This window comes from Peromyscus eremicus, chromosome 8a (genome assembly GCF_949786415.1).
Source record: "Peromyscus eremicus chromosome 8a, PerEre_H2_v1, whole genome shotgun sequence".
NCBI lineage: Eukaryota > Metazoa > Chordata > Mammalia > Rodentia > Cricetidae > Peromyscus > Peromyscus eremicus.
This window is the reverse complement of record NC_081423.1, coordinates 83,663,104-83,687,394: the sequence shown is the minus strand read 5'-3', so window position 1 is coordinate 83,687,394 and position 24,291 is coordinate 83,663,104. Positions and strand designations below refer to the sequence as shown.

At 45.5% G+C, this 24,291-nt stretch overlaps 3 protein-coding genes across 5 annotated transcripts; 2 read left to right on the top strand and 1 right to left on the bottom strand.

Annotated features, from left to right (window-relative positions):
- Nucleotides 1-14,340, top strand: Becn1 (beclin 1). The gene is made up of 12 exons (XM_059271834.1): nt 1-142; nt 413-541; nt 3,401-3,468; nt 6,779-6,837; nt 7,576-7,666; nt 7,772-7,908; nt 8,036-8,230; nt 9,047-9,193; nt 11,192-11,341; nt 12,101-12,161; nt 12,653-12,795; nt 13,599-14,340. Exons 2-12 carry the CDS (start codon nt 415-417, stop codon nt 13,765-13,767), a joined length of 1,347 nt encoding a protein of 448 aa, XP_059127817.1. The 5' UTR covers nt 1-142; nt 413-414; the 3' UTR covers nt 13,768-14,340.
- Cntd1 (cyclin N-terminal domain containing 1) lies at nt 4,359-22,987 on the bottom strand. Of its 3 annotated transcripts, XR_009380731.1 has the most exons (8): nt 22,574-22,869; nt 18,737-18,812; nt 18,326-18,497; nt 17,296-17,458; nt 16,432-16,576; nt 15,684-15,780; nt 7,917-8,138; nt 4,359-5,027 (listed from the first exon to the last, which is right to left on the bottom strand). XR_009380731.1 is itself a non-coding variant. In XM_059271835.1 (7 exons), the coding sequence occupies exons 1-7, from the start codon at nt 22,740-22,742 to the stop codon at nt 4,962-4,964; spliced, it is 888 nt and encodes a 295-aa protein (XP_059127818.1). In that variant the 5' UTR covers nt 22,743-22,869; the 3' UTR covers nt 4,359-4,961. The 3 variants fall into 3 exon arrangements, 2 of the variants coding, with proteins under 2 accessions (XP_059127818.1, XP_059127819.1); XM_059271835.1 differs by lacking the exon at nt 7,917-8,138; XM_059271836.1 differs by lacking the exons at nt 4,359-5,027; nt 7,917-8,138 and adding an exon at nt 14,939-15,204 and having other exon boundaries at nt 22,574-22,987.
- Nucleotides 22,738-24,072, top strand: LOC131917763 (cytochrome c oxidase assembly factor 3 homolog, mitochondrial). Its single transcript, XM_059271837.1, has 2 exons — nt 22,738-23,327; nt 23,592-24,072. Exons 1-2 carry the CDS (start codon nt 23,114-23,116, stop codon nt 23,702-23,704), a joined length of 327 nt encoding a protein of 108 aa, XP_059127820.1. The 5' UTR covers nt 22,738-23,113; the 3' UTR covers nt 23,705-24,072.
- The last annotated feature ends 219 nt before the right edge of the window (nt 24,073-24,291 follow it).

Below are 24,291 nucleotides of genomic sequence, written 5' to 3'. Positions count from 1 at the left end.
GGCGGAAGTCTTCAGCTAGCCGACCGGGAAGTAGCTGAAGACCGGGCGATGGGAACTCTGGAGGTCTCGCTCTGGGGCGGACCCGAGGCTACCGTGCCCCCGCGGTAGAGCGAGCCTGGGCGGCGGGCTCTGGGGTCCTGAGGTGAAGAGCGTCGGGGCCTGAAATGAGACCTTAGGAAGAAGCCCAGGAACCGTGACAGCCGCTTTCATGGCCCCTTCCCCCGCCCGGGAGTCCCCACTGCCTTAGCCCGGCTCTGCCCCGGAAGCAGGTCCTCTTGGTGTCATAGCACTCCCAAGGGAAAGACGCGGACCGGGGTTTTCTTCTTCACCTCCACCACCGGGGCAGAGGGTGGCCTCGGGTCCGAGGTTCAAGGGCGCGATTCTTAACATCGTCTTCTCTCCGCTGCCGCAGGCATGGAGGGGTCCAAGGCGTCCAGCAGCACCATGCAGGTGAGCTTCGTGTGCCAGCGCTGCAGCCAGCCTCTGAAACTGGACACGAGCTTCAAGATCCTGGACCGAGTCACCATCCAGGAACTTACAGGTCAGCAGGACCCGTGGGAAGAGGGTGGTCAAGAACGTGGGAAGTGGGCAACTTTAGGGACGTTGGTCTTGTGGCAGTCTCTGGTTTTCGGTTTCCTCAGCAGGGATCTAAGCGTTCTGACATTGTCTCCAGAGCAAAGGAATATCCACATATAACAAACTTACAGTGTACCCAGCGCATTCTATTTATTATTTTCTTTAGTCCCTGAAGCAATCCACCTGGAAACCAGGCTTGGTGGCTCATATCCATAATTGTAGCACTCAGGGGGCCTGAAGCAAGAGCTACCTCAAGTTCCAGGCCAGCTTGGGCTACACATACAGAATGAGGCCCTGTTTCCAAAAACAAAAAGAATAGAGAAGTGCCATGGTTGCATCCTTTTACAGGTGAAGCATTGAGGTTTAGAGAGGTCACGTGACTTAGACTTTACTGAGGTCCACCCAAGTGTGGGAGTCGCGAAGTCTGAAGAAGTGAGAGGTCAATAGAGCCTAAACAAGCTCACGGACCTGGCATTAGGCTTTGTTGGAGCTCTCTATACCTTAGTTTATTTTTCTTCATTATTACTATTATTTATGTGCATGAGTGTTTTGCTAACATGTATACCTCTCCACCACATGAACGCCTGATGCCTGAAGAGGCCAGAAGAGGGTGTTTGATCCCCTGAACTGGAGCTATGGGTGGTTGTGAGCAACCTTGTGGGTCCTGGGAATTGAACGCAGGTCCTCTGCAAGAGCAACAAGTGCTCTAAACTGCTAAATGATCTCTCCAGCCCCTATTTTCTTCTTTTTTTTTTTTAATTTTTATACAGTGTCTCACTCTAGCTATTGCTGGCCTCAAGCTCATAGAGATTGTCCTGCCTCTGTCTCCTTAGTTCTGGGATTAAATGCATGCACCACCACACCAGGCTTATTATTCACATTTTTGTTTAGTTTTGTTTCGAGACAGGGTTTCTCTGTGTAGTTTTGGTGTCTGTCCTGGAGCTCACTCTGTAGACCAGGCTGGCCTCAAACTCACAGAGATCTGCCTGGCTCTGACTCCCGGATGCTGTGATCAAAGGCGTGCACCACTGCCGCCCGGCCTATTTTTCATATTTTTAAAGGCAAATTGCTGTATATTGAAAGTATAAGAAAGATAAAGACAGGGCCCATGCTTCATCTCCCAAGTGTTGGAGTAAAAGCATGTGTTACCATGCCCAGTTTTATATATTTTTTAACTTTTCGATACATTTTTAAAATCTGATACCTTTGTGGATACCATTTGATGTTTGAATATACATATAATTATTCAAATCAGAGCACATTTGTCTCTTCCAACATTGACTATTTCCTTGAGGTAAAAACATCCCTAATCTTCCCTTCTGGCTTTTTGGGGCTGTGCAGTGACTGTTGCTCCCCATGGTCACCACTGTACAATAGAACGCCAGAACTTATTTCTCCTACCTAACTGGCCTGTTGGCCTTTACCCGTCTCTCCCACACCTGCAGCCCTTAGGAACCACCATTTTGCTCTCAGCATCAATGAGATGAGCCGCATAGGAATGAGATCATTCAGTGCTTGCTTTTCTGTGCCTGGATAGTTTCATTTAATGTATGTCTTAAATGACAGGAGTTCGTGCTTTAAAAAAAAATAGCTGAGTAGATTTCCACTGTGTGTATATTAGCTATGTTTTTGTTGTTGCTGATCTGTCTTTGAGATAGCGTCCCACTATATAACCCAGGCTAGCTTTAAACACATGAGTGACTTTTCTCCACCTCCAAAGCTCTAGGATTATAGCCATGCATCACTGTACCTGGCTCTCCTCTGTCCTCTCCCAATGCCAGGGTTTGAGACCAGGGTCTAGCTTATGCTAGACAAGTGTTCTACCACTTAACCACACCCCCAACTCTACATTCTTGATACATAGATACAGACAGGTTACAGCTTCCCAGGAATTTCTTTCATTCCTTCCCAGTTATGCTAACTTTTGTGAGGGAAAAGGGCTGGAGGGATGGTTTTGTGGCTGAGAGAGCTTACTGCTCTTCCAGAGGACCTGAGTTCAGTTCCTACATCAGGTTACAACTGCTTATAACTCCATTTCCAGGTGATCTGACACCTTCTTCCTGTCCACAGTCACTACACTAATGTGTGCACAACCTCATACTCAGCCGTACACACATACACATAATTTTTTGAAAGGTTTTAAATATATAATGAGTTCCTACATGCCCATCACCTAGTTTCAACAATTACTGACACATGGTCAATCCTCTCTACCCTGAAATACCTTGAAGTAAATGGCTAGGACATAAAGACTGTAACTCTTTCTGTATGACTCTTAATGTCATGATACCCATGTGCTTTTAGAATTTTAACATTCTCATAATAAGAAGAGGGGGAAGAAAACTGATCTTTCTTTATGTAAAGATTTAAAAAAAGGGGGGGGGCAGCGTGGCACAAATCTTTAATCCCAGCATTCAGGAGACAGAGGGAAGTGTATCTCTGTGAGTTCAATACCAGTCTGGTCTGTCTACATAGTTCCAACCTTGTGGGTGCTGGGAATCAAACCCAGGTCTTCTGCATGAGCAATAAGTGCTCTAAATTGCTAAATGATTTATCCTTCCCCTATTTTCTTCTTTTAAAAAAACATTTTTTTTTTATTTTTAGACAGTCTTACTCTATAGCCATTGGCTGGCGTCAAACTCATAGAAATTGTCTGGCCTCTGCCTCCTGAGTACACAGTGAGACCCTGTCTAGAGAGAGAGAGAGAGATGATGATGGTAGGGTTGGGGCTGGTAATGCGGCCATTTTGGGTTCTTTGCCATGCTTTGGGAAGCTCTCCTGCTTTGATAAGACTGTTCTGACCCAGGATTTTCCTTGCCCTTAGCTCCATTACTTACCACAGCCCAGGCGAAGCCAGGAGAGACCCAGGAGGAAGAGGCTCACTCAGGAGAGGTAAAAGAAGGACCCTCTCCCCATCCTCCTCACAATGTGCTGAGTGGGAGGCCGACATGAGAACCCTGGGGTACAGACTCTATTGCTGCAGAGTATTTGGTGTCCTGGACTTTGGGGAGTAGTAATAAAGACTGGTTAATAAGAGATATTCCAGCCAGACATGGGGTTGCCCACCTGTGATCCCAGCACTTGGGAGGCTGAGGCAGGTGGATGTCTGTGAGTTTGAGGTAAGCCTGGTCTACAAAGCGAGTTCCAGGACAGCCAGGGCTACACAGAGAAATCCTGTCTTGAAAAACACCACCAAAAAAAAAAAAAAAAAAAGATGATGAAGAGGTATTCCAGCCAGACACTATGTTGCCCACCTGTAATCCTAGCATTTGAGAGGCTGAGGCCCTGAGGGTCATGAATTCGAGGCCAGCCTTGGCTACATGGTGAGTTCCAGCCCAGCCTGCAATACATATATCAAAAACAAAACAAAACAAAAATAGGGGCCGGGGATGTAGTTCAGTTAGCAGAGAGCTTGCCTACCGTGCACAAAGCCCTGGTTTTGAGCCCTAGCATCACATTAACCGGCATGGAGGCAGGAGGATCAGAAGTTCAAAGGCATTTTATGTTTGTAGCAGGTTTGATGTCAGCCCAGTATACATGAGACCCTACCTCCAAAACAACCAACAGAAAGGCAGTTAAGGACTGGGGTTATAGCTCTGGGCTGTGCTTGCCCAGCAGGTGCAAGTTCCTACAGTCAATCCCCAGCACTGCAGGAAAAGAAAGAAAAAAGAAAGTTGCTCATATTCAGTCCACTATGGCTCATTGGAGGTACCAAAGTGTATCCCAAGGCACAGGGTTGCTGAATAAGGCATCTGTTAAAAAACACAATTATAGCCGAGCAGTGATGGCACACGCTTTTAATCCTGGCACTTAGAAGGCAGAGGCAGGCGGATCTCTGAGTTCAAGGCCAGCCTGGTCTCCAGAGCGAGATCCAGGACAGCCAGGGCTATTCAGAGAAACCCTGTTTTTTTTTTTTGGGGGGGGGGCACACGACAATAACAACAACAAAAAAGAAAGTATAAGGCCATCAAGATGGTTCAGTGGTTACGGGAGCTTGCCACCCATCCATCCTGACCACCTGAGTTTGTGTGTGCGCTTGTGCACACACATACACACACCAATAAATAAATAAATATTTTTAAAATGCCTAAAAGAATGTGGTTATAGACCAGCATAGTGGCTCTTGTAATTCTAGGTACTTGGAAGGCTGAAGCAGAAAGATTGTTGTAGGTTTCCAGCCAGCCTGGGCTCAGAGCCTTACAATCTGAGTTCAAACCCTGGACCCCACACAGCAGTATGACAGCTGACTACTTTGTGCTATAGCATGTGCACACACCCACAAATAAATGAGTGTAATTTTTAAAAGTAAATGACTAAGGCCAGAGATGGGCTGACCTGTGTATTTGGGTTGCTCCAGGGCATTCTTGGTTCATATCTTCTATTCTCTATAGTTGCTGTCTCCATTCCTCTCTGTTCACAAACATACGTTGTTTGGACAGTGGGTTGTATATCTACCATAGACATAACAGATTAGCAGTGTTAGAATATATGTCTTTTTAAATTTTAATGCTATCAGTGGTAAAGCTGGGGGTGTAGTTCAGTGATAGAGCCCTTGCTTTGCATGGGCCTTGCGCAGTGATGATAATAAAATAATAACAACAATAATAATAGTAATAGAGATGGTTTTCAGTAATAAAGATAGATGTTTGGAGTCGCTTTTCTTTTGTGGGGAGCAGGTCATTGTTTAAGTAGAAGTGACTTATTTGGGAGAGCATCCTAGGGGACTCTAGTAGGAAGCAGAAAAGGGAGATGGGAAGGGAAGGAAGCCTAGGAAGAAGACCTAGTCAAGCCCCGGTGGGCACCTGGAGCTCCATTCTGTGGCGCAGCTCCCTGGTAGAGGGCGTCGGCTTCACCTCTGAGATTTATCTTGCCAGAGTAATGAGGGAGTATATCCACCTGGCGGTCTGTCATCAGAAAAGCAAACCTGAAGTGGATCGGGGCTGTTAATTCTGGCCACATGCTCTGCAGGCAGTGTAGGACACAGGGGCTGAGAAAACCTGCCAAGAAGCAAAAGAGGCAGGCAGCTGAAGCCAGGGATACTATAAAATGTTGAACGTGAAGAAATGTTACTCAAATGTTGACAGTAGGCATGCACTCCTGGTACTGGCAGGTCCACTGCTTTGTTTTTTTTTTTTTTTTTTTTTTTTTGGTTTTTCGAGACAGGGTTTCTCTGTAGCTTTGTGCCTTTCCTGGAACTCACTTGGTAGCCCAAGCTGGCCTCGAACTCACAGAGATCCGCCTGGCTCTGCCTCCCAAGTGCTGGGATTAAAGGCATGCGCCACCACCGCCCGGCTCACTGCTTTCTTTAACGTGCACTAAAGTAAACATTGTTTTCCTTTCTAAAAAAGAAAAAAAATAAGTGGTCTACTTTGTGCTATGGCAAGCTTCATTGCACTCTGTTCTGCCTTTTTCTTTGTATCATGATTTAGGGTGTTTGCTTCTCTAACTGGTAAATGTTGAAAAAATGCAAATTGAACCACAAATAAAGTATAGTATCCTTAGGAAATGCTGTTCCCCACCAAAGAATGCAATCATCAACTTATACTTGGAAGTTGTCAGTGCCGTGGACCCTTTCTTAGTTCACATATACAAAGACTGTGTGGGTCTCCACCTTAGTTTTTGAGACAGTCTTTAGCCTGGACCTGATCGCTTGCAGATTAGGCTGGCTGGCTGCTTAGGCCGGGGGTGGGGGTGGCAGGATTGAGGGGGTAGTGGTAGGAAGATCTACCACTTCTGCAATTACAGGTGCACACCACCCTGCTCACCCCTTGTTTGTTTTTCTTTTTGGTTTTTGTTTTGTTGGGGGGGGGGTTGTTGTTGTTTTGGTTTGTTTGTTTCAGAGACTGGGTCTCCATATTACCCTGGCTGGCTCTTGAGCTATGTAGACCAGTCTGGCCTTACTCACAGAGACCTACCTGTCTCTGCCTCTCAGAGTGTTGGGAGCAAAGGTGTGTGTCACTGTGCCCCATTTATTTGTTTGTTTAACTGGGGATCTGAACTTGGGCCCTCTTCCTTGAATAGAAAGAGTGGTATTCACTTAGCCATCTCCCAGCCCAGACACTACCCACTTCTTAAGTTGCTCTGGTTTATCAAGTTTTGTGGTTATCAATCTAAGCTAAAGTCAAATAGTTCTCAGGCTTTGGGGGAAATAGATTCCAGTTTAAGTTGCCAGAATTCTAATGCTCTCTTATTTCTTTCTCAGGAGCCATTTATTGAAACTCGCCAGGATGGTGTCTCTCGAAGATTCATCCCCCCAGCCAGGTGCTTACTAGTCCTCAGTCCCCTGTTTCTTGCCAGCGGCCAAGGGAATTTTAATTAAACCTAGGAAGTAGGACTTGGGACCAGGTGATGTAGATGAGTTATCATCTAGCCTTTTGGCTCTTTTAGGAAAGATGTGTTCCCTTATATATGACCTTTCAGCATTGATTTTTTTTTTCTTTTTTCCTCTGTAGCCATTCCCACAGTGAGAAGGGTTAGTACCACTAATGTTGAAGAAGTGAGGGAATGTTGAGGGAGTGATTGAGATGGGTTCTTGAGAAGTTTTTTAGTAGTACTTGTTAGATGTTCAGGTTCTTAGTACTCATGAATGTAGCAGGTAAAAGTTGCTGTCAAGCAATGTAATATTAAAAAAATGGTCTTTCTTGATTCTCCTTCCTTTTTGCTGTATCATACATATCAATTTTGATGTCCCCTCTCTCTCCTTAGTCCATCCAGGCTAACTTGCTGAGTAGTGCCCCTGTGGAAGACCAGCATGGCCTTCCCTTGGGAGATAGGTGGCCCTGGGAGGTCCAGTTGGGCTAGGAGTGGGTATGAACCTTGAGGCCCCTCAGCCAGTGCTTGAGCAGTAGGTGGAGGCAGCCTCTCTGCTCCCTCATGTGGCCCATGGGCGGGGGGTTGTCTGCAGGATGGAGGCCCCTCAGCCAGAGCTTGAGCAGTGCAGTAGGTGGAGGAGGCCTCTCTGCTCCCTCATGTGGCCCATGGGCGGGGGGCTATCTGCAGGATGATGTCTACAGAAAGCGCTAATAGCTTCACTCTGATCGGGGAGGCATCTGATGGTGGCACCATGGAGAATCTCAGCCGAAGACTCAAGGCAAGTTGGCCTCGCTTCACTGTCAAGAATTATGTGTAGTTGTTAGAGGGATTGACTGGGCAGATAGCCCAGGAGAGGCCCTAGCTGACTGTCCCATGCTTCCAGGTCACTGGAGACCTTTTTGACATCATGTCGGGTCAGACAGATGTGGATCACCCACTGTGTGAGGAATGCACAGATACTCTCTTAGACCAGCTGGACACTCAGCTCAATGTCACTGAAAATGAATGTCAGAACTACAAGTAAGTACCTCCAGGGCCAGGGTCTGTGCCAGGGAGACTGCTGGGCCCTTGGGACTCAAGAGCACTGTTCCCTCAGGCACGTGGAACAACAGGTGCCCTCTAGTCAGTAGACCCGTGTGCTTGGCAGACGCTGTTTGGAGATCCTCGAGCAGATGAATGAGGATGACAGTGAACAGCTGCAGAGGGAGCTGAAAGAGCTGGCCTTAGAGGAGGAGAAGCTGATCCAGGAGCTAGAAGATGTGGAAAAAAACCGCAAGGTAGTGGCAGAAAACCTGGAGAAGGTCCAGGCTGAGGCGGAGAGACTGGATCAGGAGGAAGCTCAGTGAGTGCTTGCCCTGCTCTTCTGCCTTCCTGCCTCTAGCCCCAGGAGAGGGAATGGTTTCCAGCTGAACATGTCTGATTAGGTCAGCTGTCAGTGCTGGTCTGCTCCAAATCCTGCATGTTGTTTCTGGGCTTGTTTCCACCAGTGTCGGGAGGGCCATGGATGGAGACTTGACATAATAAGTGAAGAAAGGATGTTGTTAGTTAAGTAGAGTGATGGCACCAGGGCTCTGAAAACATTACTCTTGGGTCAGTTAAATGGTTCAGTGGGTTAAAGCACTTCCTGTCAAGTTCAGTCCCTGAGACCCACTTGGTGGAGGAGAGAGCCAACTCCCACCCACACACAAATAAAAAAATGTCATGAGAGACCCAGTCTTTTTGGTTTTTTGAGACAGGGTTTCTCTGAGTAGCCATGGCTGCCCTGGAACTCACTCTGTAGACCAGACTAGCCTCGAACTCAGAGATCCACCTGCCTCTGCCTCCCGAATGCTGGGACTAAAGATACACCACCGTGTCTGGCTAAGAGACCCACTCTTAATTATTTCATGTCTGAAAAAAATCAAAAATACAGAAGTTTTTTTGTCATAGTTCACAAGAGTCCTTTTTTTTCCTCTATATTTTTAAATATGGGCATCTGGAATTTGAGACATTTTTATACCTTGTAGGCAAAACATTCCTCTGAGAGGAATCAATGCCAAATGTAGAGATCTGTAATTAGATAGAACTACACCACTAGAGTAAATCCTTCAGTAGAAGGATGAGAAAGAGCCTGCAACCTCCCCTGTCAGCCCTTTATGGTCCCCTTGGCTACTCACAGGTACCAGCGGGAATACAGTGAATTTAAAAGACAGCAGCTGGAGCTGGATGATGAGCTGAAGAGTGTAGAAAACCAGATGCGGTATGCCCAGATGCAGCTGGACAAGCTGAAGAAAACCAACGTCTTTAATGCAACCTTCCATATCTGGTAATGAGCGCTGGGGGTTGGGGGGGCACATCTGGGAAGCACTTCATATCTGTTAGCAACACACCAGCGTGACCCCTCCCCATAGAAGAGGCACTATAGGTCATCTTCACCTAAGCCAGGTTTATGTCATTCCTTGTAATAGGATAGGTCTAATGTGTGGTGTACGTGGGCGCACACTCAAGTGCTCACACTCGAGTGCCTACAAGTAAGATTCTAGAGTGGTTAGCCGGGCAGTGGTGGTTCGCAACTTTAATCCCAACACTCTGGAGGGAGAGGCAGGAGGATCTCTGTGAGTTTGAGGCCAGCTTGGTCTACAGAGTGAGTTCCAGGACATCCAAGGCTACACAGAGAAACTTTGTCTTAGAAAAAAGAAAAAACAAAACAAAACAAAAACCAACAGGCGATTAGTGGTGTCTGCCCACCAAATCCTGTTCCTGGTGCTGCTTTTAAAATGTTGTTATGTTCATGTGTATGGGTGTCTGCCTGCATGCATGTCAGTGCGCCACATGCATGCCTGGCACCCACAGAGACCAGAGAAGGTCGTCGGACCCCTTGGGATAGGAGTAACAGAAAGCTGTGAGCTCAGTGTGGGTGTGGGGACTCAAATCTGGGTCCTGTGGAAGAGCAGCCAGTGGTCCTAACAGCTGAGTTATCTCCAGCCCTGGTGTGGATTTATAAACCGCAGGCTCCCTCATGTATTGATTACTGAATTAGTAACTACTGAGTGTCTGCTGTGTGGAGAGCACTGTGCTAAGCACCAGGAGAGTACAGCAGACAATGTACAGTATACCAGTTACTTATTCCCTTATGAAGGCATAAGTAATGGGCCTGTGGGATACAGTGGGATAATGGGCCCTGCATGCTGGGAGAACATGAAAAGTTACCTTCTCATTTGGGGAAGCTGCATGGAAAATTTCACCCAGAGAAGGCTGATATGGCTGAGGGGTGAAATAGATGTCTACAGAGGAGGAGCTGTTCTGGCAAAGAGAACATCGTGTGCAAAGAAACAGGAGCAAGGGAGTGGCAGATTGAAAGAACTAAAAGGGGGCTGGAGAGATGGCTCAGAGGTTAAGAGCACTGCTTGCTCTTCCAAAGGTCCTGAGTTCAATTCCCAGCAACCACATGGTGGCTCACAACCATCCATAATGAGATCTGGTGCCCTCTTCTGGCCTTCAGAGATATGTGCAGTATACATAATAAATAAATAAATCTTTAAAAAAAAAAAAAAAAAAAAAGAAAGAACTAAAAGGATCTTATTATGACTGAAGATTGAGTGTAAAGGGGCAAGAGACGGATATGAAACTGGAGAATCACCATTCTTAAGGCATTTGGAATTGATCCCAAAGGCAGAGGGAATTATGGAAGCATTTCAGACAGGGACGTGGTATGAGTACATTTGCATCTGTGGATGGTAGAAATAATCTGGGAGGAGGTATGTTGCTGGGACTCCAAACTGGGAAAGAATAGCAGCACCGAGATGGAGGGACGTGGACAGACTTCAGACAAGTAGGAGGGGCTAGAGAGATGGCTCTGCAGCGGCTAAGAGCAGTTGTTACTCTTGCAGAGAACTTGTTCAATTTCTAGCACCCACATGGTGGATGACAACCATCTGTAACCCCAGTTCCAGGAAATCCAGCAGGCATGCATTGGTGCAAATTCATACATGCAGGCAAAACATTCATACACATAAAGGAAAAGTAAATAAATCTAAAAGAGAGGAAGGTAGGCGGCAGACTCAGTGGAGCCTGGTGGGTTTGTTTGGCTTTGGTATTTGTTTTTGTTTTTTATTTGGGGAGGAGCATGAGAGTATTCAATGACTCAGTTCTGCTTGGACATCGAAACAGCGGGGGGAAAGATGATGCTTTAGGTTTGGGGCAGCCAAGGAAAGCTTAGATATGTGCATCTAAAGATAAGGAAAAGAGTTTGTGCTAGGTTTTGGGTGAAAATGGGAAATCATCTCCATTTCTCCCCTGACCCCCTTTCTGCCCTTCTCTGTAGGCACAGTGGACAGTTCGGCACAATCAATAACTTCAGACTAGGTCGCTTACCCAGTGTTCCTGTGGAGTGGAATGAAATCAATGCTGCCTGGGGCCAGACAGTGCTGCTGCTCCACGCACTAGCCAATAAGATGGGTCTGAAGTTTCAGAGGTGAGAAAATGCAGCTCTTTTCCATAGCACCTGGGGTGAGGTGGGTCTTTGACATCATCTGTCCATACCACATGGTACTGCTCCACTATGGCAAGAGCCCTTGCTGCCAGCAGACAGAATTTCCTGTGGGTGAAGGGCCTGTGCACTGTTTCCCTTCAGCACAGGGCTCTTGCCTGTAATGTCATGGAACAATCATCATCAAACTGCATGACTCCAGCAGTGGTCCCAAAAGTCTCCAGAACCTAATTTTTCCCTAATGAAGTTTCAGTGTTTGTTTTTACAAACCTACCAGTGTGTTCAACCTTTTGATACTATGACATGATATTGTGGTCTACAAATGTGTTGAACCTCATTCATAGCTATCCTGGAACAAGGGCAACCCACAGGCCTCAAGTTATACACACTTTCTAAACCAAAGTACCAGGCACAGTGCTGAATGAACACTTGTAATCTCAGTACTGGGGGAGTTGAGGCAGGAGGATCAAAAGTTCAAGGTCAACCTGGCCTACATAAGGAGACCCTGTCATTTTAAAAACAAAACAAAGCCAAAACATATTAGTTGATAAATACCCTGTTATATAATAGATGAAATCTTTTTAGTTAAGTCTTTAAACATGGACTCTATAGGGAGTTGGAGGTAGGTGGGAATGATAAATAATAAAGTCCTTGGGTAAGATGCCGATTGAAAATTACTGGGTTGCAACTTTGCAGTAATCACTGTAGGAGTCCTGTAACTATCTCTCTGCATCTCCACTTTAGGTACCGACTTGTTCCCTATGGAAATCATTCATATCTGGAGTCTCTGACAGACAAGTCTAAGGTACTCTGGGAGTTAAAGTTCTTGTTTATCCTAACAATGGGTTCATTTGGGGACTAGGGATGTAGCTTGGAGATAAAGCATTTGCCGAAAGTACGTAAGACCTTTTGTTTTATAAAAAGGTTTAGTTTCCATACCTGCTGACATTTTTCAGTTTCTTTCTCAGACTATCTCATAAGGAGCCAACATCTTATTCAGACTTAGCTCTTTGGAGTTTATAGAGAAAATTCAGGTTCCTACAACAGCCTGTTGAGAAAGGGTCTGGGCAGATCAGAGGAGAGCATGCACTTGAGGGTGGGAATATACTGGAGTTCAGTAAATTTCCATTGGTAGGGAAGCTGCTGTGAGTTGATTTTGACCAGGGCTGTTGGAGTTGTTGAAGGTGATCAGTCAACTATAATACATGTTCTGGTGGGTGCAGACAAAGCTTGGGTGATTGGAGGGCAGGGAATGACTGGGGACATGCCCAAAGCCAGTTCTTTCTTCTTGGGCAGGAGTTGCCGTTATACTGTTCTGGGGGATTGCGGTTTTTCTGGGACAACAAGTTTGACCATGCAATGGTAGCTTTTCTCGACTGTGTGCAGCAGTTCAAAGAAGAGGTGGAGAAAGGCGAGACACGATTTTGTCTTCCCTACAGGTGAGAGTTCACTCTTAACCTCTTAGGGCTCAGTGAACTCCTGGCAGGGACTAAACTGAATTAAAGGGCCAGTGAATGAAAACAGACGGGAAAATGGCAAGAAAGAAAAGAGCGCACAGTTGCATGACACTGATGGGCAAGGACTGATTTGATACTGCAAGCAGAACCGAGTGTGGCCACCTGGTCCCTGGAGTAAAGAAAATGGGGATTTTTGTGGCACAGAGCTCAAGTTTGCAGGCTCATTTTGGAAAGGCTTTTCGTGCAGCCTTTGGAGATATACAAAAATGCTTCTCTTAGTGTAGCAGCCCAGCATAGAGACTAGTTCAAGAGACTGAGTTTGAGAGCCGAGTGAGATGGGGCACACCTATAATTCCAGCACTTGGGAGGCTGAGGCAGGAAGAATGTGTGATTTGAAAAGTCGGTTTGGGTTTTGTAGTGAGAAAAGGAGAAAAGTTGAACTTCCTCACACCCTAGTACGGAGTTTTTCTTTCTTTTGCCTCCCTTTCTGCCCCAAATTCAGGGATGCCTAGGCAGTGAAGAGTCCTGTGACCTTCACTCCCCTCCTGCTCCAGACTTCTCATCTGTGTGGGTGTGTGTCCTGTCCTTGTACTCTGCAGTGACAATGACAGCCTTTCATTTTAGGGTTTCAGGCAAATCCAAAATACACACTAGCAGCAGTTCTCCGCCAAGTGTTCTGTTAGATAAAATGACGTGAATGGTCTCATGATCAAGTCCCTGCCCATTTGCCTGAGCTGACTTGACTTGGATCTGTTTCTAATGAGCTCCACTTTGTCCATCTGCAGGATGGATGTGGAGAAAGGCAAGATTGAAGATACTGGAGGCAGTGGCGGCTCCTATTCCATCAAAACACAGTTTAACTCTGAGGAGCAATGGACGAAAGCACTCAAGTTCATGCTGACGAATCTGAAGTGGGGTCTTGCTTGGGTGTCCTCACAGTTCTATAACAAGTGACTTATTCCCTAGGGGATGTTTGCCTTTAAGGTTTTATATTTGGATTGGTTTGGAAGATGCTTTAAATTAAATCTGGGTGATATTAAACCACATGTTTACAATACCAAAAGAAACAAAAGCCACTTTATTTTAAAATACCCTATGACAGATAGTTTCCAGAGCTACAGAATGCCGTGGATAGCAAACAGCCCTTCCATGGTTTTCACTCAGCCCCATGCTTTCCTTTCCCTCTTTTCCCCTGAAAACAAGTAATTTAAATTTGCTTTGTTTTTTTTTTTTAAGTTAGTTGAATTGACATTGATGTGTTTTCACTGGATTTTATCTCTCTCAACTTCCTGCACTTAAAATTTGAAACAGAAAAGTTTTGAGATGATGTTGGTGGCACAAAGCTGGATGATGTGGGAAAAGGACACCCGGGTCAGAAGCTGGGAGTTTAACTCTTTCCTCACACAGTTCTAGTATTGAATGCCTACTCTGCTCTCTGTTAGAATTACAAAATTGTGTTTGATACTGTTTGAGACATGGAGAGATTTAATTATTTGTAATAAAGGATTTGCTATGGTCTGTTAATTACCAAGAGGTGTGACGGTAAGTTTTTCCTTAAAATTGAGTATTTTGTATTCTGGAAGAATTGGGTTCCGGTCAGTTTCGTAGAAATTCTTTTGAAACATGTTTTAGTTTAAAAAATAAAATAGTAAGCCAGGCATGATGGTACATAATCCCAGAACTCAGGAGGCAGAGAGGCAAGTGGATCTCTGAATTCCAGCCCAGCCTGGTATGTACAGTGGGTTGCAAGCCAGCCACGGCCAAATAGTGACATCCTGTCTCAAAAAACAAAAAGAAAGAAAAGGAAAGAAAGAAAGAACAAACGAACGAACAGCTATCGGGTAGCAAAGGAAGAAAGGCTACTTCTGAGATACCAGTCAAAGTCATTCGAAAGTCTGTTTTAAAACCATGGGTAATACTTATCTCTATATCTGATGTTCCCAATTAATCAGATTAAGTTAAGAAAAATTAAATGTCTTGTCAAACAAAAATGAACCAATTTCATAATCTAACTCTCTCCAATTCTTTGATATTTTTAGCCTCCTATGACACAAGAGGACATGTTTGTCCACCATAACTCTCTGAAATAGAAAAAAAGTGCCTGAAATTGGAATACAAAGTGCTGTTCAAAGGAAACTTGGAACTTTTGTACCCTGAGTATGAAAGTAAACAAAGAGGAGGAGGAGGATACAGTGACAGGCTGTGTGGTGGGGTTAGCCAGCCTCATGTGTTAGAGGACTCAGCAGTCCGCAGAGCTCTGGCGGCCTTGTGGGGAGCAGGCTGCTGTTGCCCAGGAGTGTTCGTTCCCACGCTGTGAGTCAGGATTGCGTAAGAGAACTCAGCAATGCTTTCCGAGGCAATGCCAGTGATGCTCTGCAAGTGCCCTACAACCTTCAGAAAGACAGGGTCTTATTACTAGAAGACCTCAGCATGCTAGTGCACAAACACTCATGCACACACAAACAGAAATACGTCTTGAGATACAGTCCCAAGCCTAACAAGCTCTCATTTTTCTGAACACAAAATTAAATCCAGATTCCTATGTTTGCTGATGGCCAAGTGTCACAGCCCTGACAGTGTTCACATGGACTCTCTAGTTAGTTGTTTCCCTCTGTTAAAGTTAGAACAGTGGGTCATAATTATAAAGAGATAACAAACTGAACTTGAGCCTCTATTTCCAATTTCACAGAAGAAAGTGGGAACATTTCCATCCTACTCTAGTTTTCCAGCCCTCCCTTCTTGACTGTTCATCAGTTCCTGGGTCCTGGCACTTTTCTTCTGCACACTGTCCTCTGTGTTCCTTTAACTGACAGGGAATGCTTTCCATTAAACCCATTCTGATCATGCTGGCCCTGCTCAGTGGTGCGTACCTGGCTCCAACATTCATGGTTTTGGATGAAAGCGCTTGCTGCAATGATTCCAACTGCCAACAGCATGAAGTCTTCCTTCACAGAGATAAACTTTTCCCTGGATAATTAAAACCAGATTAATTTTGGAAGTAGTATGAAATGTGACTCTAAATTCTAGGGTCATAGAACTTCAACTATGAGTTGTTCATGTTGCTCATCTTAGACTTTTAGACACAGAAAAAAGAGGTCAGGTAATAGCTGATCTGTCCCATTGTCCCCCAGCTCAACTGGGATTAAAACATGCACCTGTGTCTTGGGTGGCTGACAGGCCTTTTATTTTTCCAGCTCCCTTCCTAGCAAATGTAATTGTGAGGCTTTGGCCAGTCTGACTTTACAGTAATCAAATACTTTTGTCCAAGTTACAACCATGTGACGGGCTTTTCCCCCTCAAGTGACTATAAAAGCAATCCAGCACTCTCAAATTTTAACTAATTGCAAAAGAAGAACTAGAAAAGAATGTTAATTGTTTGAAGTAATTTACATTTAATAGTAAAAACCTTTAGAGTTTTCCTGATTGGGTTCAGTCATCAGCATGTGAGCCACATAATGGAAGTCAGTAAGAACCAATTAACCTGTGTTTTCTTAGTGCTGGGTATTGAATTTCCTGGGCAAGTACTACATTAAGCCCCAAGCCCCCAAGGCCTCATATCCATATAATGTGAACCCTACTACGCAACCCTGGAAGGCCTACCCTAGAAAAGTTCCTTACCCTTGCAGCTGACTGGGTGTAGAATTCTCAACTGAAGCCCTCAGCAGGCTCCCATATATGGGCTCATGCAGAAGATAGACCAGGTCAAGGAGGGTCAGACAAGTTGCATGTAGTTGTGTGGCTGGGACCAAACAGCCATTGTACCCTACACAGAGTTTGGGCATGAAAGACAGCATGAAGTTGTGTTCTCTAGTCATAATCTTAGGACATACTGCGGATACGTTGCTAATGTGCTTCCTGATTGTTACACACTACTATGAAAACTCTGTTAGCAGAAGGTCTTATTTTATTTGAGACAGGGTCTCACTGTGTAGCCCTGTCTGGCTTGACAGGCTGGACTTAAGCTTAGAAATCCACCTGCCTCTGCCTCCCAACTGTTGGTATTAAAGTTATGCGTCTGGCCAGAGGTTAATTTTAAAGAACAGATCTCCATCTGTAATACATACATACGATTACAGTACAGTTGTTCTGACTTATGCTTCTCCATCAACCCAGCTCTTGGATCCTGCCATAAGAAATGCCTAATGAGCCCAGCATGGTGATGCACACCTTTAATCCCAGCACTTGGGAGGCCAGCCTAGTCTACAAAGAGAGTTCCAAGACAGCCAGGGCTGTTACACAAAGAAACCTTGTCTCAAAAACAGAAAAGAAAGTGCCTAATGAATCCAAATAGAAATCAGGTGCTGAGACCTCTGAGCTACCTTCCCTGACTAGTGCTGGGGGGAACATTTCCAGCCATCCAGAAACACACAGGCTTCTAACTGCTCCTCATTGGTAGGTTGTCTCCTGTTCCCAAATTCCTGGGCACATTTGTTTTCCCCTCTGGAAGTCTCCAGCCCACATCTGACACATTTAATAAAGTACCTAGAACTTCAAGAAGCATCTCCACATATGCCAGAGGAGTGGGCAGATTTATCTGGAAGTTCAGGGACTTCAAAACATCAAGCTCTGATTCTAGCAGTTCTTCTTTGGTGCATATATAACCAAGAGCCTGGAGGAAATTCAGGACTGTAATGTTGCTGATTATCTGAGGGGGGAAAATAAAGGCAGAGGAAAGATGTCAGATGTCGGATGCAGGTCATACGCCTCAGCAACATCCACAAAGCACTTCAAGACCACATCAGTCTTCTCTCTTGGTAATCCACTAAATCATGCAAGCAGGATTACTTGCAGTTAAACCATGGTTCTCCCTTCTCCATGCTGGATTCCCCTCCCGTTCTGCCTGTTCCTTTCTCCCTGCCCTCTCTAATTCTGTTTCAATTTTCTCTGTAGCCACTATCTCCCACCTACCAATTTCAATAATTCATTTTCTCTAAATAAACTTCTTGACTCCCCAAGCTGATGAGGTTCCCTCTTAGCCCTGGGTTTACACTAACATCACCTTTTCACCTTGTTTACACCTATGCCTTTTCCCATTGGGTAAGGGATTCCCTGAGAGCACAGGCAATATTTTTTACTGTGGTAGCCATGGTATCTACTGAAACATCTAGCCATAGAAGAAACTCAATAAATATTTGCTGAACCAGTGGTATTTTACTGTACAGGCACTGGATAGTAATGTGGAAACATTGTATCCTTTTTAGGTGTAATCATTCTCCTTTAATGCTGATAGGCATGTTGGTAATTCAGGTACCTTATGTAAACTGTCCTTAAGTCCAAGGGGAGGAAAGGTGACCTGTATGAATGATGGCATCTGTCCAGCAATTATGCTTTGGGAACAGAACTCCGGGCTATTTAATAACTGCCTCTGTGTGACTGTGTGTGGATTCAGGAGGTATGCTTAGGAAGCGTAATTACGCTCTGGAATTTCCACATGAGTAGTATCACCTAGCTTAGAAGCGGGTTTCCCACAGCCACCTTCCCTGAGGTGCCCACGAGCAGCCCAGCCCCTTACTTTGTAGTGGAAAGACAGTTTGCTGGCCAGCTGGACACAGGACACCAAGCGGAGGGTGAACTTGTTGAAAAGCTGCTCTTTCAGAGCTCTCCACTTCGGCAGTTCTGTCTTATGACTTCTCAGCGGGACTGTGGCTTGCCGACAGATGTTCTCTGCCTGCTTCACCATAAACCTGTAAAGGGAGAAAGGGATGGAGAGTAACTCACAATCACACCAACCAAGGGACTCTGTGCTGTAGACATGCTCCACTGATCCTGCCGGTAACAGATGCTGGCTAGGAGATCTACATTTGCAAGTCAAAGAAGGGCGCAAGGCCAGCTTCTAGGTAAGGGGCAACTAGTGCTGTGGAAAGATCTAGGCACAGCCCATTCTGAGGGGCACTAGCACAAAGGCCTTATGCACAGGCTTTACCTTTCTAGGATTTCTACAGCCTGGTAGCTCACAGATTTCTCCAGACACCATTGTTCAGACAGGAGAAAAACAAACTCTGCCAAAACAGGAGAGAAGAGCTTAATTCACAAGATGCAACCCAAGCCACTCTGTGAACTCGGCATTGTGTAAAAGCTGTGATGGCGTGGAGAGGACAGGGTCAGGAGGTGAGAAAGACGAGACTGGAGCAACCAAAGCCCAGCTTACTTCCCTTGGCTGCCAGTAGGCAGATCAGAGGCACGGGAGGCCGGCCGACTCAGTGCCAGAGTCAAGGGCCTACCAAGCTCCCTGCCTGACGCTTGAGCCTTCCTGTGAGTCTCAGCTGATGAAAGGTTTGGTCAGTTACACACAAACATACACCAGCTGGCCTAGTTGGTCTCTACCTCCTGCTGGGAACCCCTAGCTTCATGGAAGATTCTTGGATGGATGAAAAACCCTAACCCTTATATTCTGTTTTCAGTGGAATGTTGGCAGGAACAGAAAGGTCTCTCCTGGAGCTTCAATAGTCTTTATGACACTGTTTGTTTAGTAACCACCCTCTGCAGAACTCCCATTGCTTTACAAACACAATCCACCTTGCAGCTGGTCACCACCTCTCCACCACCAGTTTGTTGTGTAAATCTCTATTGTTACTGTGGAGTGACTTGTTTGGAAGAAACGTCCCCTGACTCAGAGAACACAACCCAATTTAGAGGGGAAGAATCATTGAGAGGCTGGGAGGGTAAGATACTTTGGCAAGATTTTATCCTGCTTCGTTTTCCTTTGAAAGAACAGCCTCAGATAAAATTCTATTTAGTTTGCAATATCATTAGAGGGTGGAAACAGGGTAAATGTCAGTTCTCAGTAAAGAAAACTGCAGATCCAAGAACCTTTATCATTGATCAGCAAAGAATTACAGATTGGAGATCTTTTATCTCAGCCTGTATGCACATAATCATATTGTCATATGTCTTCCAAGAAAATCTGACTTTCTTAGAGGAAAAACAATTTATTGGGCATGATGGCAAATGCCTGTAATTTCAGCAGGTGGAGGCAGGAGGATCAGGAGTTCAAGGACATCTTCACCTACATAGTAAATTGAAGGCTAGATTGTCTCCAAAAAAAAAATTTTTTTAACCTACAAAAAAACCAAAGTCAAGCTCCCAAAAGACAGTTTAGCAATATACCTATCACAAGTTACAAAGAGATTTATACACAAAGCTTTGTTACGAAGACCACAGCCCTGCTAACACTCTCCATCTAGGAAGAGAACTGAACACAACTGTATGTTACCAGCCAGACCATTGTCTTTTTATTTGCTGGACCTTGGGCTTTATTTCCTAGTTCAGGGGATGCTTGTTTCCAGATCTTTGATTTTGTTTTGAATTTGTTAGGACTTATTCGGAGAACTGTTTCTGGTTTTTTATTTTAGTTTCTCAAGGAAACTGAGTCTGGGTTAGGCCAAATGAACTATGTCACACCTTGCTCTTGTTCCCACCTCCAAGATCTTCCCGGCTGCTGACCACTACCCTTCCCAACCCTCCTGGTGGCTTCAAAAATGTTAGGTTCTATGCCTGTCTCCCCAACTACTGGTTGTTGGTGGATTTTCTTTCCTTTTTTTTTTTTTTTTTTTTTTTTTGCTTTATTATTTTACTTTTTAAAAGATTTTTTAAAATTGTATATGTGTGTGTGTGAGTGCAGTGCCTTTGGTGGCCAGAGGAAGTTGTTGGATCCTCTGGAGCTGTTAGAGGCAGTTGTGAGCTGCCTCATGAGGGTTTCAGGGGACTGAATTTAGGTGCCCTGGAAGAGCAGCATAATCTCTTAACTACGGAGCCTTCTCTCCAGTCCCTTATTTGATGTGTATGTGTGTGGGACTGAGCATATATGTGCACTACGTTCATGCAAGTGTCTGCAGAGATCAAAAGAACAGATTGGGTCCCCTGGAACTGGAGTTATAGGTGATTTCAGACTGCTCATGTGGATGCTGGAAACCAAACCCGGATCCTCTGGAAGAGTAGCAAGTGCTCTTAACTGCTGAGCCATCTTTCCAGACTCTTGGTTCGGTTTTTGAGATGGGGTACTGGTGTATCTTAGGCTAGGCTAACCTGAGACTCATGATGTAGTTCACTTTGGCCTAGAATTTGCAATTCTCCTGCCTCAGCTTCCTGCGTCCTGGGATTACTGCCTGAGCCACAACATGCAACTCATTGTATTATTGACTCTTCCCTGAACACAAAATGTTTCCCTAAGGAATTGTCCTTGACCTGCTTCTCTTCTCTCCTTCTTGGAGTATCATGAAAATAATTAAAAAACCTTTATTTCTATCTAGTTCTGACCTTTTTAAATAATCTGCTATTAACCTTCTTCTGGATGATCTTCAAATATCTTAAACTCAGTAGATCCAAATCAAAACAATTTCCCCCTAAAACAAAGGTCACATTTCCTTATTTCTGTATTTTGCATGTGTGGATGTAGTTCTCTTAGTGGCACCACTATGTTCCCAGTCTCTGAGGCTCTGAGGCTCAGCCCTTTGGCAGTCAACTTTACCTTCTTTATTTCTTAAATGAAAATTTGGCTTTCTAGTTTTTTGTCTCTGGGACATTTTAAATACATTCTTGTCACACACGCACACACACACATACACCGTTATCACTCTGACTACAGATGGGCTCCTCTAGCCCACTTTCTCCAGTCAAGTCCATCCTTTATACACACAGAAATCATTTTTACCGAGGCAAAACTTACAGCCACACTGCTTCCTCACTTAAATTTCAATGTCTTCATGCTGGAAAGATGGCTTAGCAGTTAAGAGCACTGCTCTTCCAGATCTGTTCAATTTCCAGCACCCACATAGGTGGCTCACAACTGCCTATAATTCCAGTTTCAGAGGATCTAACACCCTCTTCTGGCTTATTCTAGCACCAAGTATACACAGGGTGCATATACATACATGCTGGCAAAACACCCATACACATACAATAAATTAAATAACAAATTTTAGTAACTTTCATTTTCCTGCTAAACCAAGTATAAAGACCTCCCCTTTGACATTCAAATTCCTACTTGAAATATCTCCAAACTACTTTCCTGGTCTTAATTTCTATTGCTTTTCTACATGCTCTGGTCAACCTGGGCTACAACTGTACCCTCCACTCCCTCTCCCCATTCCTGCCTTACAAAGCTTTATTCATGGTATCCTGTTCTGGTAGAGATGCGATTCCCTTTATCTTCAACCAAAATGTCACCATGCATTCAAGGTGCACCTCAAATGTCACTCTCCCTGGACCGCAGCTTATCACTCCTTTAAATGTTCATAATAGCTTGTATTCCCTATGTCAATCATTCTAACCACACTTGTACCTACTTGTTGGTATACTTAATATCCCCACCCAAAGTACACAGTTTGAGAGCAATGACTATATTGCTGTTTCATCTTTCCATCCCAGGCAATGTCAATAATAAGCACTCTAAGCATATTTACAAAAAGGAAGAGTAAAACTCTGCACGGTGCCATATGCCTTTAAATACCACCACTTGGGAGCCACAGGCAGGCGTATCTCTGTGAGTTGGAGGCTAGCCTGGGCTACGGAGAGAGTTCCAGGCCAGGGCTCTACAGTAAGACCTTGTCTCAAAAAAGGACAAGAGAAGGGCCGGGGTGGGGGGTGGGGGTGGGGGTGGGGGTCAGAATCAAGAGTAAGAGTGCTGGTAAGCCTCGTTCATCACTTACGAGCCCCACGACCTAGCATAAAAAGAGTACTAACAAAATATATTTGAGTCAAAAAATAAAGGTCAGTGCTCCCAAGACTCCCATGAACCCGACTCCCCACTCTGCATCCACACCCACGATCCGGGTCTCCCTGAAGCTGCCCATCCGTCCCGCGGCCTCCTTCACTGCTTGCTCATTCTGCTGGGCCAAGTGAAGCAGAGCGTTTTCGATGGTCTCTGTGGCAACTGCTCCAAACTGGAAGTCACTGGAGTTAGCTAGTCTAGGCCGCAAGGGTCCTTCCATCGTCAGAAGTCTTTCGGAGCCCTGGGACAGTCCACGGGACCCATAAACTGGCTTCCTTAGCTTGTTTCCCGAATCTTCTTGGATTCTTCCTTTCCTTCCAATGCTTGTCCTTGCCTCGAATCTGAGGAAAACGTAATTCCCACCACAGCCTCGAACTATCAACAGCTTTTCGCGCCCCAACTGCCACGAAGCGCTCAGCCAATCAGGAAACACAACCGCTTCTCGCCTTCCCTGCCCCTCCTCCAGGGCGGAGAGACCCTGTCTCTACCCAGGAAACGCCACGCGGACTACAACTCCCAGAGTCCCTTGCGGCGGTCAGACTACTATTCCCGGCGAGTTCCGGGCTGGGCGGCTTAGGGCGGAGCAGCAACATGGCGGCCTCCGGAGCTGGTGACCCTCTGAATGCTAAGGATGGAAATGCCCCGTTCGCTCAGCGCATCGACCCATCGCGGGACAAATTGACCCCCGCGCAAGTGCAGTTTATGCGGCAGGTGCAACTTTCCCAGTGGCAGAAAACACTGCCACAGCGGCGGACCCGGAACATCGTGACCGGCCTGGGCATCGGGGCCCTGGTATTAGCTATTTGTATCCGTCCTGCTATACCATTTATCGGGTTGGGGAAAAGGGAACGAAACGTGTAGCCTTTAATGTGTGGGCCAAAATGGGGTTAATAACTAATCTTACTATATGTTCGCTGCTCTTAGTGGTTTAGTAATAACAACGGAGTTAAAGGTTCAAAAGGGGCAGAAAAGGGTGGCACTCCAAAATCATTAATTTGGGGTAATAACAAGGGTGGTAGAAGGAAGGAATGTCCATATGCTTTGTGGTTTCCTGAACCCACCCCGCCAGACGGTTACACCTTCTATTCAGTGGCTCAGGAACGTTTCCTTGATGAGCTGGAAGATGAAGCCAAAGCAGCCCGAGCCCGAGCTCTTGAGAGGGAAAAAGCGGCAGGACCCTAACTGTACGGACCATCTTCAAACTGCTGGAGCCCCTGCACATGTTATGTGACGCCTGGGTGAGCTCACAGCATCGCTGGTGTACTAACTTCGGACGATGGTTGAGCCCAAGAAGCCAGAGACTGTGCAGTTGGCCACTGCCAAAGGGGGCTTGCTCATTTTACAGGCAGTTTGTACAGTTACTCAGCCTTCTTATTTCCTTGTTTGAGAGGTATGCGACCTTGCCTTTCCCCAAACTTTGTGGTTTACCCCTTCACCTCCCAGGGGCCCAACTGTTAAGGGGGAGGGTGTGGCGTATCTGCAGAGTTGGAACCTAAAGTGGGAAAGATAGGGTCAAATTAAGAGTAATAAAATGAGTCATCTCTCCTGAAGCCAAGCTAGTGTGTGGGGGCGCGAGACACACATGGCACTTCACACTGGAAAGCTCCCTGGCAGTAGCTGCAGTGGTGGCATTGCCCCAGGGAGCTGTAAATGTTTAACTAGAATTACTTTTTCCGTGAGATCTTTCCACCTGATTTAAGGGAGAGATTACTGGACTGTTTGAGACTGAACCAGGTCTTAGGGGAAGGAAGGTCACTCTTTCATTCCCT

Excerpts from the sequence above, each read along its gene's own strand:
- LOC131917763 (XM_059271837.1), top strand. The coding sequence starts at position 23,114 with ATGGCGGCCTCCGGAGCTGGTGACCCTCTGAATGCTAAGGATGGAAAT. Across the intron at positions 23,328-23,591 it reads GGCCCTGGTATTAGCTATTT|ACGGTTACACCTTCTATTCA; the intron begins GTATCCGTCCTG and ends CCACCCCGCCAG.
- Cntd1 (XM_059271836.1), bottom strand. The coding sequence starts at position 22,742 with ATGGAAGGACCCTTGCGGCCTAGACTAGCTAACTCCAGTGACTTCCAG. Across the intron at positions 18,813-22,573 it reads CAGGGAGACCCGGATCGTGG|AGTTTGTTTTTCTCCTGTCT; the intron begins GTGTGGATGCAG and ends CTGTTTTGGCAG. Across the intron at positions 17,459-18,325 it reads AACTGTCTTTCCACTACAAA|ATAATCAGCAACATTACAGT; the intron begins GTAAGGGGCTGG and ends TTCCCCCCTCAG.
- Becn1 (XM_059271834.1), top strand. The coding sequence starts at position 415 with ATGGAGGGGTCCAAGGCGTCCAGCAGCACCATGCAGGTGAGCTTCGTG. Across the intron at positions 7,667-7,771 it reads ATCTCAGCCGAAGACTCAAG|GTCACTGGAGACCTTTTTGA; the intron begins GCAAGTTGGCCT and ends CCATGCTTCCAG. Across the intron at positions 9,194-11,191 it reads AATGCAACCTTCCATATCTG|GCACAGTGGACAGTTCGGCA; the intron begins GTAATGAGCGCT and ends CCTTCTCTGTAG.